Source organism: Emydura macquarii, unplaced genomic scaffold, assembly GCF_026122565.2.
Source record: "Emydura macquarii macquarii isolate MOO-44397 ecotype Brisbane River unplaced genomic scaffold, CSIRO-AGI_Emac_v2 contig_3598, whole genome shotgun sequence".
In the NCBI taxonomy this organism is placed as follows: domain Eukaryota; kingdom Metazoa; phylum Chordata; order Testudines; family Chelidae; genus Emydura; species Emydura macquarii.
The window spans coordinates 69,498-83,699 of record NW_027133735.1 but is presented as its reverse complement, the minus strand read 5'-3'; the positions used below and the strand labels follow the sequence as shown (position 1 = coordinate 83,699).

The 14,202-nt window shown below is 44.3% G+C and overlaps 1 protein-coding gene across 1 annotated transcript; it reads left to right on the top strand.

Moving 5' to 3' along the window:
• The first annotated feature begins 9,311 nt into the window (after nucleotides 1-9,311).
• LOC137145579 (vitelline membrane outer layer protein 1-like) lies at nucleotides 9,312-13,733 on the top strand. The gene is made up of 3 exons (XM_067536424.1): nucleotides 9,312-9,514; nucleotides 10,774-10,877; nucleotides 13,378-13,733. Exons 1-3 carry the CDS (start codon nucleotides 9,344-9,346, stop codon nucleotides 13,670-13,672), a joined length of 570 nt encoding a protein of 189 aa, XP_067392525.1. The 5' UTR covers nucleotides 9,312-9,343; the 3' UTR covers nucleotides 13,673-13,733.
• Nucleotides 13,734-14,202: the final 469 nt, after the last annotated feature.

The following is a 14,202-nucleotide window of genomic DNA, read 5'->3' as shown; positions in this document are numbered from 1 at the left end:
TGTAGCCTCTGCCCGTCATCTGTGCCTACAAGACGATGAAGCTGCCTCTTGGACAGTAACAGTTGCATCCCCGCTGGTTTCTGGGGCTCCTCTCACTATTTATGTCCCTCAAGCTGTTCATAAAATTTTGGACGGGAGCCACTTTTCTAAAGTCACCTCGGCATGATGGTATTAATGGGAATGCATTAGCCCCCACATCACCATCCCGCACTCTAATCTCCTTAATCCTGCTACTTCAATGCCAACCTCGGGTGACCCTCCTTCATGTTACCTATCAGAGGACACTCTTTCCCCTAAACACTCTGTTCTTGAGCAACCTTTACCGTCCTCTGACCTTACTCTTTCTGTTGATGGGTCTCGATATTCTGCTATGGGACAGCCCTACACTGGCTAAAGATGTTTTCCTCCTAATGATCTTTCTCCTGGGCCTCTGTGCCACACATTCCTGGGAACCACCTGTAGTCCAAATCATGCAAGATACCTATCTCAAGGTTGGCGAGTACATGCAGCTCCTCAAGGGGAGGGGGCGGTGAATGAGTAAGGAAACTAAATCTGTGGCTTACTGCCCCACATTCCAGGAAGGGACTCATCGTCATTTCTGGTCCCATACACCCCTCATATTACCACGATAACATAGCTTCATCCCTACTGCCCACCCGCAGAACTTGAATATGACTGCCTGCATGCAAATATGCCAGATACAACTGTACTTGGACTTCAATCCTTAGGACTGTCCGCCCATCCACACTAGGGTGTATCCAACAGGCCCAGCCGAATGTGCTCCATTTTCAGAAAATAATACAAAGAAACAACACTTTAGGGCCCTTCCCCTCCAGACGACCAACCTCACTTTCTCCATAGCCTTCGATGGTACCATTGCTGTCCAAAATATTTACAGTCACTCCACCGGTTTGGGAAATTTTACCTGTATTTGAAGCAGCAGTTTTGAAAACAGAATACAATTCACTTTTGGGAAAGAAGTAAGTCTAGGAGCAGGATTGACTGAACTTCCACCTTTGCAATGGGAACCTGGAATAGAGGGACGGTATTCCAAGAACATTGTTCAAACCGAGTCTGACGCCTAGGATACTCGGATATAAGATGCTATCATTTAACTACCTGTGGTTATACCCCCTCTACCACCTATCCTACACTCCACCACATCTCTCCTGATGGTATTATCTGTTTGGGATCTAATAAGACACTTTTACATGATGTAATTATGGTTTCTGTTAAGGTTAAATATGATTTGTTTAATTTTACTGTACCCTTACAAAATATATGTTTTGAGCTCCCTAATTCTGTACAACAGTTACAAAAACAGGTAAAGCTATTAATGCACCAATATGCTGTCCATGCTCATGCAATAAAAAGACAAAAGCGAGGCATCCTAGGTGACCCTGGGGGGAAGCACAAACACCATGATAAACTCGCTTAATGCTAAAGCGGATAGGTCATACAATGCCTGGGTCAAGAGACAGATTACCCAGGCCCTAAAATGCACAATTGCTGGCTTATTATATGCCCTTACTGCCACTGAGGCAGCCGTGGGTGGGGGGTTCTATGAAGTAATTAAAAAATCCTCCAATATTATCATTAATCTGACTAAATCCCAATCTAAAGGATGCGCTTGTGATATGTTAGCTTGTGATTTATTTAATGTATTAAAAGAAGATGCGCTATATATATGCCTTGGTTCCCTCCTTCTCTCACCCTCTCCGCCTCTGCCTTTGCACACCTGGCAAATGTATCTGTCCAATTAATTGTTGCATCTTCCCTTACCTCTGAAGTCTTCTCCACGTCCTCTCTTAATTTTTTTTGTGTATACTTTTTAGCCATCCCCGCCTATGCTTTTCCTTCTTTTTATTTAAAATCTGTTGGTTATGTGTCTAACAATATTGTTTATCGAGTAGGATACAATGGCTATATGTCTCCCTCCCCCATGGCGGCATGCTTCTGACGACTTCAGATTGCTGTACAAAGTCTGCTGATTATATTATCTGTTCTTGTTCTACTCTTTGCTCTTTGACCATTTCTTCCCCTGTGGTTATTACCATCCTTCCCCTACTGGATGCTGAGGCTGCTCTCCAAGTGTCTGCCACTCAGTGGTGCTTTATCACCACTGCAACTCATTACATCTACGGCCCACTACTTTGTCCTGCCAATTCCTCCGTGTGCCTGGAAACCACAGACTCCTTCACCCTCAGTGACGTTCATCTGCCTGGCCGTGTCATCACTGGAATGACAACACTTCCTTGGTGGTATGGCAATCTATATCTGGTCAATACCACTGTCCAACTAGCAAATGAGCTGCTGGCTAAAGCAATCCTTGCTGCTTCCTCTGTGTCTGCCACTGTTCATAAGGACATTGTTAAAAGCCACATGAAGGTTCAGCTCTCCAACCACATGATAACCTGCTTGGAAAATTCAACTTCCGGTCCATCTTACAATCTCATCACCTAGTGGACTATCTCACAGATAGGTGCCGCTGCAGTTTCCCTCCTTGTCTTGTATCTATCTGTGTGTATGTGTCGTTAATTTAAGTATATGCTTCCTAATGCCACTTCCCTCGCTGTCCTTGTTTCTTCCCCTCGCTTTACCCATACCCCTCCCCCTGCCTATGACCTTTCCCCGCACCCTCACTCACAAGATTAATCACAAATATAATTACATTTAAAGTAATGACAGTATCTCACTCACAAATCTGATATGTCAAACAGGAAGGAATCTGTTGGGTTAAGGCCTCTATGCAGAACACACCAATGACTGCAAGCACAGAATACCTTGATAAGCAATGACTAAGATATATTTTGTACTGTTCCTTCATGTTATCACATACTCTTCACTATGACCCTGCCCTCCATCATGTATACGTGTTCATGTCCCTCACAAAGTATCTTCCTTTTTGGTTGAGACCACTTCCCCCTCTCCCTCTCCTCTCCACCACGTATGGAGTTGTTTTCCCCAAGATACAGAGAACTGGTTTTGGTGATTAGTTTAAACCAGTGTAGTCTATCTTGATGAGTGAAATGTATTTAAGAAACTGCTGTAATAGTTGTACTTTGAAACTGATTGTTCAGCTCTTCCCAACGCATTGTTAAATAAATTGTTTAATGGCTGGACTGTCTGGAGAAGAATTTCTTTTGCTTAACACAGCACTGTCCATCCTGTGCAGTGATTGATGCATGTGTCCTGTGGAAAACATAGTATGTGATCATGTACTTAAAGACTGTGTCATAATGAACATGCTGAAGTGGGTTGAATTAAGCTTGTAGAGACATCCGTAATACTGTCATTACCTAACTTTGAGTACTTCACTTTGCAATCTTAATAGGGTTCTTTTAACATCGTTTGTGTTTGTTTAATTTCTAGGTTATTAAAAAAAGCCAACTGAAAAAATAAATTCCATCTTGAGACATCATATTGACACCCCCCTGGCTCATCAGGAGGGTTAGAATCTTTAGGGCCACCACCCAGACCCCTGCAGCTTGAGCTAATGAATAACTGATAGCAGTGGTAGGCTGTCATCCTTTCTGTGGACCAGCACTAGAGAGGGATGAGAGACCCACCTTGCCAGAGGGTTTCACAGATCTTTGCTGACAGCAGATGAATGGTGAGGCTCAGGAATCATGGGTTCCATTCCAGGTTGTCAGAGGAATATTTTTTAGTGAGCATAAAATCTGCTGTTGGTTCCTCCCCAGCTGAATTCTTTCTGCCCTGTCCAACCTGTCCATGTCCTAGTTCTGTCTCTTCTTCACTCCTGGATCTTTGTCTCAGCCTCATTCTCCTCACCTAGTCAGTTCCAGTATCCAATCCTCACGTTTGGTCTACACTTACCTTGGTGATTCAGCGGCAATCGACCGAAGTTATGCAAAGTACGCAAAGAATTTGCGTATGTCCCGTTGACTTCTGTGCTTCTCTTCTGCGCGCCGTCTTCCCTGCACTTAGCTGAGGGGAATCACGTTCCCATTGATGCCGCGCTACACCACTTGAGGAGGTGGTTTTAGTACGTTGACTTCTGAATCAACCGAGAGGGTCTTCACTGACAGTGTAAGACAGTTTTGTACTTTTTCATAATGTGCTTTAAAAAGCATTTCCATAGGGTGTCAATAGATCACTTCAGACTGCTGCCTAAAAGAAGCAAAAAAACAAAATAAATTCATACATAGAACATATCTGTGAATGAGTTACTGTGTACAGAATAATCAAGCAATGCCTGAGAGAGAAACAATCTGAGGATTGCTTGGAGTGCATCATAAGGAGAGTGCATCAGAGGAGCCACGGCTGCTTGAACTGGTCTGAAGATGATGTGAACTGTAAAATTAAAGACACGAGGGGTAGTTTGTGTTTGGAGAGCATTTGAAATGTCACCGTCACATTGGGATACGTACTGCGGTGTCTCTGTTTAACCCAGGGACAGCTAGCTCTAGGGACAGCACTGGTGGACAAGTGACAGAGGCAAAGGACCCAGACAGAGCGTTAAATGAAATAATCAAACCGACGGATAAATGTTTAATGTGAAATGTTGAACATATTCTTTGTTCAACAAATTACAAAATCCTGCTGAGAAAAATCACTAAAAGTTAGAAAATGTTTGGGGGTATTCTAAAAATAAAATAAAATGTGTGTTTTAGTGGAAAAGGCCTCTGTGAAGCGTGTGTTTATGGGATTCAAGGGGTGGGGGTTGTCAAAAGGGAAGTAGGGTACCCCATAGTACACTTCTGGTTAGGTTACTGTTTGTCAACAACAACAAGAGAGGTGTGGATGGCCTGATGCTCTAACAGGGACCCTCTGTTGCTTATGCACAAATTATGTAGATTCTTTGGGGCATCTGAGTCACTGCAAAGCAGCCCCAGAACCCCTCTAAACTCGTACCACCTTCCGCTTCAGCTGGCCTTTTAGTTTTTCCCCAGGCCTCTGCATTACGACTTTAGTGATCATGAGATCCCTGTTTTCTACCATGAATCAGGTGTCTCGTCTACAAGGTCATATTATTTAATTCTGTAAAGCCTCTAGGGCTACACTTTGCATAAAAGTGTTATATAAAAACAAACAAAAAATCTCTACGGTCTCTCTAGACAAGGTAATAATACGTAATCCCACAAGGTTTTTGTTCATCTTATTTATTATTTCTGACAGCCCGTTGGGTGTGGGAAAGTGTTTCTGACTGACAAACGCTTGTCCGTGCTAAAGCTTAACCACCAACAAAGAACTTTAGCTGCCTAGACTAAAAATGATTGGAGACAGTTAGCAATATCCCCCTGAAACTCAGGATGGTTCTCTCTCACCCCGTATACCCTCTTCTCTAGGTCTCTGGCTTTTGTCTTTTTTAATTTTTTAATTGTAAAAAAGTAGAACATCTTTTTTTAAAAGGGGTCCTCCACAAAGCACACATTGTTACTGTTGTTTTTCATGTTAAACTTGTAAACTTTATTTGCTATGATTAAACACCTCTTACTTTTTCATGTTAGCAAAAGGGTGGTTCAGGAAGACTGCATTCTATAAACAGAGGCGTTGTTACTAGTTTCTTTAGAAAAGGATGGGCCTGTGTTCATCTCACATTATATGAGAAAAAAATAACCTCTTTGTTTCTATATGCTGCTTTCTGGGTGTAGAATTGTAAAGCCCTTCTAGATTAAGTCCTTTTAATTAATTAAAATATTTTTAAGTAATATTTACACTTTACAAAGCTAAAAAAAACACTTCTTTTTTAGATGTGTGGCTTTAATTCTATAATGCACCCCTGGTAACTGTTGTTTTTCATATTAGTAAAAGAATTGAGTAAAGAGATTGTGTTTATTTTACATTTTCAAACAGTTGAAAGGATGGTTCTTGTGGAAAAATACAAAGCTGTTTGAGATAATTTCTATAGGCAAACTTTAAAAGCTAATATGTGTATTATGCTCTGTTCATTTTTACTGTTAATCAGCTTTTGTTGGCAAAAAGGTTTATTGAGAGGGGGTGGCTCTTGTCAAGAATAATGCGTTTTGTGATGTAGTCATAGAGCAACTCCTGATTGGTCCAGTGTGCTTCGCTCTGAAGACTCGCACCTCAGCTCTAGAACAGCTATCGGTTCATGTCTTTTTCTCTCTTTTCTAGCATTCTTTAATTACAACATTATTTTTCCTCTTATTTAATTTTTTTCATTTATTTTTTTAATTTTTCTTCAATTTTTTCTCCCTGCTTCAGAGAATTTAATTACATTATTTTCCTCTTTTATTTCATTTTTCTTTAATTTCATTTTCTCTCTGCTTTAAAATCTTTCACTACAACATTATTTTCTTTTTTCAACCAAACCTATTCTTTCTCTCTTTGTCAGCTACACAGCCCAAACACAAGGACACAGCACAATTTTTTTTTTAATGGCCGATGGAGCCTTTTTTCTATTTTTTCTTGCATTTCTTTTTCTCTCACACAAACAGCCTCAGGTATCTAACCACAAGCATGACACAGATGACCCAACACACATACACAATTTTCAAAATGGCTGGCAGCCCCAAACGTGTAGAAGACAAGAAATGGGAAGTGGTAGGCGGGTTATAAGGTGCTAAGGGTGTGCAAACCTGTAAAAAAATTACATGTTGTTGAATGTTATCAAGATATTTACTATTCGTGTGCCCAGTGGATAAAATAGTCTGGTAACTTTATTGTGAACTTCCAGCAAGTTTCTACTCAGCATATTCAAACTGCAATTTTTTTAAAGCCTATACCTTGGCCAAATTTGGGCAGATTTCCACGTGGACTGCAAAAGAAACATTCCTGATATAATGGCCACTCTTCTTTCAAATTTCAAACCCATACTCTGAGCAATGAGGGCACTAGGCCTTCTGGAAGAAAAGTTCTCCAGAGATTTTATAATATGAGTAACACAAAATATTTTCCTTCGCCTTATTCTTGGAAACAGCTGAAGCATTTTGACTGAAAAATTTCCAGCAAAACTCAGCCTGAGGCAGACACAGGGTATGAAAAAATTTCAGTGCAATTAGTTATAGTTTGGCAAAATTATAAGCAATTGAAATCAGAATCTAAAAAGGAGAATTGTTGAAGCACTTAAATAAGAGTCGGTGCCAGCAGTCCTGTCTATAATAAGAAATGGGCCTCTTCTGACAGGTTTTGTCAGTGGCAACGAGGTTTGGGTTCAGATGTTTAAGAGGTTCTTTAAATAAAAACACCGGCAGCTTCAATCCCCACCCAGAAACCAGGGAAAAATGAAAAACCCTCCCCTGCATGCCATTAACAGGCAACATTTCTTCTCTTGCAAGCACTGAGTTTGCCTCTAACACTAGGAAAACTTCCTTAGGGTGCAAGGGGACACAGGATTAACTTGGGAAAACACACCAACTATACTTTTAAATGAAGAAATTAGCCACGCTATGGTATCTTTGGAAGAAGCCCTTTAACTCAGGTCCCATCCTCCAGTGTAAATGTCAGATAAGCAACTGCCCCTTTCACACCTCACTTCCCCTCTCTCCACTAAGCCCCATTCATGGTTGTTGTCAATAGATAGTGTCGTCCCAAAGTCTAGGATAGCACTTAGCCAGCCTGCATCCCACCCCTGGAGGAATTGCTGCCTGGGGTGGTCTTGAGGCTCCACCATCCATTCCTCCTACAGTGATTTCAGCTTTTTTGGTGCTGGATAAGAGGCTCCTCACCAGTGTTCACTCAACCCTGCTGCTTTCCACTGCAGGTTCAGCAAAGAGCTACCTCGCTACTGCCTCTTGTTGCAGAGCAGCCTCTGTGTTATCTCTCGCATATGGCAATGGGGGACCAGTAGCACATGGAAACCTGCAGCAGGCTCCTTGCCACAAGGTCGGATCCCCTCCTCCCACCTGCACCTCGGTCCCTCTCCCGCACCAATCTGGAGTTTGTGCATTGTTCTCGTGTCTCCCCATAGTGTCACTTGGAGGATTTCTGGGTAGAAAACTTACATAAATGTAAGCTGTACTTTCCCTGTTCACCAATCAATGGTGGCAGAGACCTCCTTACCCTGTACAGCTTCTGTGTCTCTGGAGCTCTGGGTAAACAGCTTTGAAGCAGCTCTTGCCCACTCTTTCCCCTGTTCATCAACAGATGGTAGTAGCAAGCTCCCTGCCTTGTAGGCGCTTCAACCCACTGCGCGTACACATGCCACTGTTAACAATGACCTGAGCTCTTGCAGCCTTTCCCTGTTGGCCCTTCTCTCCCCAGAAACTGACTTGTTTATTCTTTAAGAACATCTTTTGTAGAAACTGGATGTAACCTAACCAGGTGGGCTTGTCACACAGATTTAAATGGAAAGAGATAAGCATTGGGTAGGCATTTCAGAGGAAAGAGGCTCTCTAACTGGCCTTGTTTTCACTTAGGAGACAGAGACTGCAGATGGCCTCTGCTTCCTCAGAAAGGTAAGTGGCCAAGGATGAATGCCTTAGTTTTAGCCTATGAGTGAGCCATGTCATAACTGAGTGAGGAACACCTTCCCCACCTGCCACCGGGGCAGGGTCTGGGTTAGGAAAGACAGCAAAAGGCAGGTGTGTTTTCTCAGCCACGACGACATGGTGAGGGCCCAAGCATAATTTTTTCAGGTCCAGTACAAACTTTTAAGACAGGCCACCTCCAACACACACACCACAATCCTTCATCCCATACCTACAATCTCACGAGCCATGACATTTTTTTTCCTCATGGTAATGGGGGTTTCAGCCTGGGCTGGCCCCCCAGAGCGCACAGGCACTGGTAACGTGTCCCTATTTAACCCCCTGCCCCATGTGGGGGCCCTGCACATGGTTTCAGCCTGGAATGGATAAAATTATCATTTGGCTGCAGCCCTGACTTATGAACGGGGAGATGGGGTAGGGCAGAGTGACAGCAGAGGGTGGGGGAGAATCTCACCACTTAGTGTGAGGGAGCTGCAGAGAGCAGAAATGAGACCCTGAGATAAAGCTATAAAAGAAAAAATCTCTCTCTTTTCTCCTGCCAATGCCAGAACCTCTGTCCAACACAGCCCCAAGGTCCTCTCCCCTGCTCCTCTTTACCTCTGAACCTTCAGCAGCTGCTCTAAAATCCGCAGCCTGCCCTCAGGACTCACACTCCCCCTTTTGCCCACTTAGCCCTTGCCCTGGGCAGCAGTTCCCATCCGTATCTGAAAGACTCAGTGGGGAATGATGAGCCCTTTGTGTGCGAGGGGTGGTCAGGTCAGTGTCTAGGTGCAGGGACGTGGCAATGAGTGATTGCTCTCAGATGGATTTGGCAGCAGGCCAGCAAGAAAACCCAGCCCAGCTTTCCTGGGTATAAATATCCCTCGTGTCTGAGGCTGTTAGTCACTCACCAGCTTCTTTGTGGGTAGATCCAGAGCTGATACTGCACCATGCAGCCCCTCACCCATGCAGTGCTCATCCTGCTCCTCTCCTGCTGCTTCCAGGGTGCAGAGGCACGAAGTTACATCTCCACCCTCAATGTCTCCAATGGAGGCCAGTGGGGTGAATGGGGAGAGAAGGAGTTTTGCCCCAGTGGCTACGCCAATGGATTTTCATTGAAGGTAAAATTCTTCCCATTCTCTTGCCACTTCCTCACTCTCTGATCCACACTCACCACTCAGTATCCCAGCAAGAATTTCTCTTGGCTCTAGACTCTTCCTAGTATTTTTTGTAAAAATCCTCTTTTCCTCACACTCTGGCCAGCCATCGACATACAGGGCCAGTCAGTTTACTAAAGGGTGAGGGCAGGAAATATCTGTGACCATAGATCTGGGGCTAATAGTAGATGAGAACACAATTATCTGTCCAGGTGGGTTTATGGGTCTTTGCTTTTGGCACAACCGGAGACATCTGTTGAAGGAGAAGGGGGCATCGGGCAGAGTTAGGAGGTGATATTAAAGGAGTTAAATCTGTCTGGCTCGGGTAAGCCGCAAGTCAGAGGTGAGGATGTGACCACTGTCTGTAAGTATCTGAAAGGTGTTAACAGCAAAGGAGATAGAGGGTATATTTGGGGGTAAAAGGAGGAGAAAGGGAATAAAATTAATGATGGAAGTTTGCTTGAAACTTATTCTGAGGGCAGATCTTATTTTGAATGTTTTGCTGGCATTGTTATGCCTGCTGAGGGTGTGATTTATTTTCATTTTTTGTAACTATTTCTCTGCTGGCAAAAGTCCTAGTAGGTGTGCCTAAAGTGTTGTTGCCAGGATGGTGTATTTTGCTCACCAAACTGGAATAAGGTATTCCGGCAAAAGTACATTTTGGCCACCACTGTTGTGGCTACACAAGAAGGACATAATGAGTAAGGCTGGACAACAAAACTTTTCTAGTGTAAAACAGGCCTCGGGTTTCTCGGTCAGAGAGGAACATGTTTATCTGTAGAATAAGGGAATGCATGTGAGTCCCATCACCACTTCATTTAAAGCCAGCCTGGATATCTCCCCTCTCTAGCGGCTTTGAATCTCTGTTGCTGCAAGAGTGAAAATCCAGTGTGGGGGTTGTGAGGAGGGGCAGTTTCCTCATTCTTCCCAGCTTGGATCCAGGGCTCTGCTTTCCAGGGTGGATGGCAAAGGGGTGGGAAACATAAAGGGGAACATATGGGGCAGGTGGTTTAGCTGTCTTCCAGTTTCCCAGGGCAGTGGCTGTTATAAGTGTCAGGAACCTCCTGGCTCTAATTACTACTGGACATTTTTCTTTCTCTTAAGAAATGCAGTTAATTTAATAATAGGAAGTTGGGAAGACGTATTGGGTTGGGGAGTGGAGTTTCCAACCCTTCTCCTCCCAATCTGTACCTGTGTCTGCATCACTTGTACCCCTCTCCTAGGTGGAGGCCTTCCAAGGTTTTGGGGTAACATATGATGACACGGCTTTGAATGGCATTCGCCTGTATTGCACTGACGGCTCCTTCATCGAGTCCACTGTGGGGCCGTGAGTAGCTCTTTTATTTCTCTCCCTCTTACTCTGCAGCCACAGAGAGAATAAATAACCATGAACGATGCCATTTGCACAGTGTCTCTTCTCTGACTTTTCCCTCTGTTTGGAGATAATCGATAAAAGAAAATTAAAAGAGGGCAAAGGCTGTTCTGTTTCTGATTTTTTATGATAGACACAGATGGCCATTTCATGTTAAAATTCAGATCTTGTGTGCCCTGGAAGTTACTGTGGAGGATGGGAAAGAAGCATTGAAATTATACCAAACCCAGAGCACAGTGTGTAAACTGTAGAAATTGGTGTGGGGAAAGGGATTTTTAGATCCGTCCTTCATGTTCTTTTAGTAAAATCCTGGCCCTGCTGGAGTCAATGGGGATTTTGATATTGACATTATCAGTTCTTGACTGCATGTGTGTTCCCTCTGTGTGCTACACCTGCTGTGGGCAGGTAGCTGGTACAACTGATTGAGCTGCCCAAGAAGATCACTGACTCAGTTCAGTGGAAAAGGTGCTCAACCAAGTTTACTGTTGATAAAGTACAGTACTAGCACCCCATAGACTCTACAGGAACACTAATACGTGTATACCTGAGGCAATGGACTGGCTCAGTAAATGGCAGGACTTTCCGCTTCCCTCTAGGCCAGAGACTCCTCCTCTGTAACCCCTTTTTTATACACTCATACACACAAGTTACTTATTACCCTTCTGACATGGTTAGTTACCAATCCTATCCCTTGTACTTGTTGGTTCAAACATAACATTTTTATCAATCATTCTATCCTGCCCTCTTGTCTTTGTTTTACTTGGTTCGGTGTGTTCCTGTTGCATATCCCAGTATTGTGTTTATGACTGGCCTTTATGTTGGGGCTTACCAGCGTCTTCTGGAATCTGCATAAATGAACACACTGTGCCTTGTACTTCTTGGAAATGCCTGTGGTTTTTTGCCATGTTCATGTACCACACAGTGAACTTGTAAGCAAGCGTCTGCTTTGTAACAGTGCCAGACGTTTGCTCATAGCCTGACTCTCGCTAATTTTGCTTTATATCAGCAGGGCCTGACTTTTGCTCACTTTAGTTCAGGCCTCGGGCCCTGTAGCAGACTCCACGTTTCAAGTTTTCTCTTTCTGCTACAGACATCAATGGAGACAGTCTTTCACCCTGTAGGTTCTCTCTACCGTCTAATGAGCACTTGGGAGAAGGATATCTGGGTTCAAGTTTCAGCACCAAGTGTTACAGATAGAGTCAGGTGCCCCCTTTCAATCACCCTCTGGACTGCTGTGAGGGGAACCCAACCCTCTGTGTGCCTGTATGTCCCTGGCCTTTAAACCTCCCTGGGTCTTAGCAGGCTGTTGCACTGGTTCCTCCTGTGGTTTCTCTTGAACATTTCCTGGACACTGACTCAGTCTGCTACTCCTTCACAGAAGTGGGGCTTATCCCCACTCCTGCCCTGGGCTCCCAGGACTGGCACTGTCTCCCAAGATACCCCAATTGTTTAAATATACCCTCTCCCAGATCTCCACCACATTGAATTCCCTCCAGAGGCACGCAGTAGTTGTGAAGTACAGAACACACACTCAACCACTTTGCCCAGAGCTTATCAGAATTGTTCTTTTACTTAGGCTTATGAAACCCAAAAGAGTACAGATCATACAAAACAATAAACATGCTGACTACAATGTCTCTTGCTTCGCAGTTCACCCTGCCTTTGGGATGCATCTCTGTCCAGGAAGGCTGGCAGGCAGGGTTCCTCTGTCTCATGCAGGGTGTTGCATGCTGAATGACTTCTCCCTCATGCAGCTCCTTTCCCCAGCTCCTCTGATCTTATTCTATCCTGCTTAAAGCTTCCTCTTCCTGTCTGGCTCTTTTCCCATCTTTAATTCCCACCTGGTCACCTTGCTGTTTTCTTTCTTCTGTCTTTGGTAACTTTCCACTGCTCCAAAAAACCCCTCCCCTCAGACAGAGGAAGAAGTATCTTTTGCCTTGGGATGCAGTTACTCTTCTGCATAACTCTTGTCTGGTCAAAGCCCTGTCATTAACATTATGTGGCTTCTCTTAGTCTTCAGTCTGGAGAATAGCTGGTGCATGTCCTGTCAGCAATGGTGGATCTGCATACAGAGAAGCATTTATGACAGAGCAGGTTTTCTGAGTAACATTTCATAGTAACTCCATAATATCAACTGGAAGTGGTAAGTTCTACACAGACATTCCCCAATTCTCACTAGGGGGCATCTCCTGAGACTCCCAGGGAGTTCTGCAGCAAAACCAGGACAGACCGGTCCTGACACTTCAGATGTTTCTAAGGCTAAATACAAGCAAGAATAAACACTACTCAAGAAAAGGAAAACAAAATACCTCAGGCCCTACCAGACCTGTTTTCAGGTCACTGCTGTGTGTCCTATGAACACTGGCCCCGGTGCACAGTAGCTAGGATGACTGGTGCCTCCTGATGGGTAGCAAATGCTGAATAAGTCTCAGGCAGTTATTTTCTTCTCTGGCAGGTGGGGCCAATGGACTTTGAACAAAAGGTGCCAGAAGAGCAACCTGATGTCCTTCAGTCTGATAGTGGAACCACCACAGGGAGATGCTGATGACATGGCAGCCGACGAGATCCACTTCAAATGCTCAGATGGCAAATGGATGTTTGGCGGTGGACTATACTGGGGTACTGCTAACCCACAGAAAAATTGGTGCAGCTCTGGGGCCATTTGTGGGATCCAGACAAAGGTGCAGACATACCAGGGCACAGGGGATGACACGGCGCTCAATGATGTGAAGTTTTTCTGCTGCAACTAAACAAGCACCTGTCCGTGCCCATCCCCTAACACCAGCAGCTGCCCATGAAACACCATTAAAGCTTAGCAGTGCTCTTAAACAGGAAGGTGTCTGTGTCTTATTGACCCAAATCAGGCATGTGAGCATGTACCATCCCCACATCTGCAGGGAAAGTGGGGAGGCAGGATTGTGGGGAGAACCAAGAAAAGAGAAGACTGAGAGCAGAGTGGAAGGAGAGTAAAACCCCATCACCTGAGATAACCACTATGATAAGGCGAGAAGGGATGCATGACAATATTCGGTCGAAAGGGGTGTTTCAAGGTTTAGGGTGTTACCTGACAGCTCTGTATTCTTGGGGAACCAGGGCGCAAAACCCCTACTCTCTCTGGTTCACGTGAATTCCCCCCATCTTTGCTTGAACCAGAAACCAAAGGCTGCTTGAACCAGAAACCAAAGGCATCTCAATATGAAAAGGCAGTGGAAGACACACCTAGAACCCTCCCAACAGCCCCTACCCCCATTTACATCAAAGATGTAAAAAGGAGGCATCT

Bases quoted from the DNA above. Each gene is read 5' to 3' on its own strand.
- LOC137145579 (XM_067536424.1), top strand. From the start codon at position 9,344: ATGCAGCCCCTCACCCATGCAGTGCTCATCCTGCTCCTCTCCTGCTGC. The intron at 9,515-10,773 runs GTAAAATTCTTC...CCCCTCTCCTAG, and splicing joins CCAATGGATTTTCATTGAAG to GTGGAGGCCTTCCAAGGTTT. The intron at 10,878-13,377 runs GTGAGTAGCTCT...CTTCTCTGGCAG, and splicing joins ATCGAGTCCACTGTGGGGCC to GTGGGGCCAATGGACTTTGA.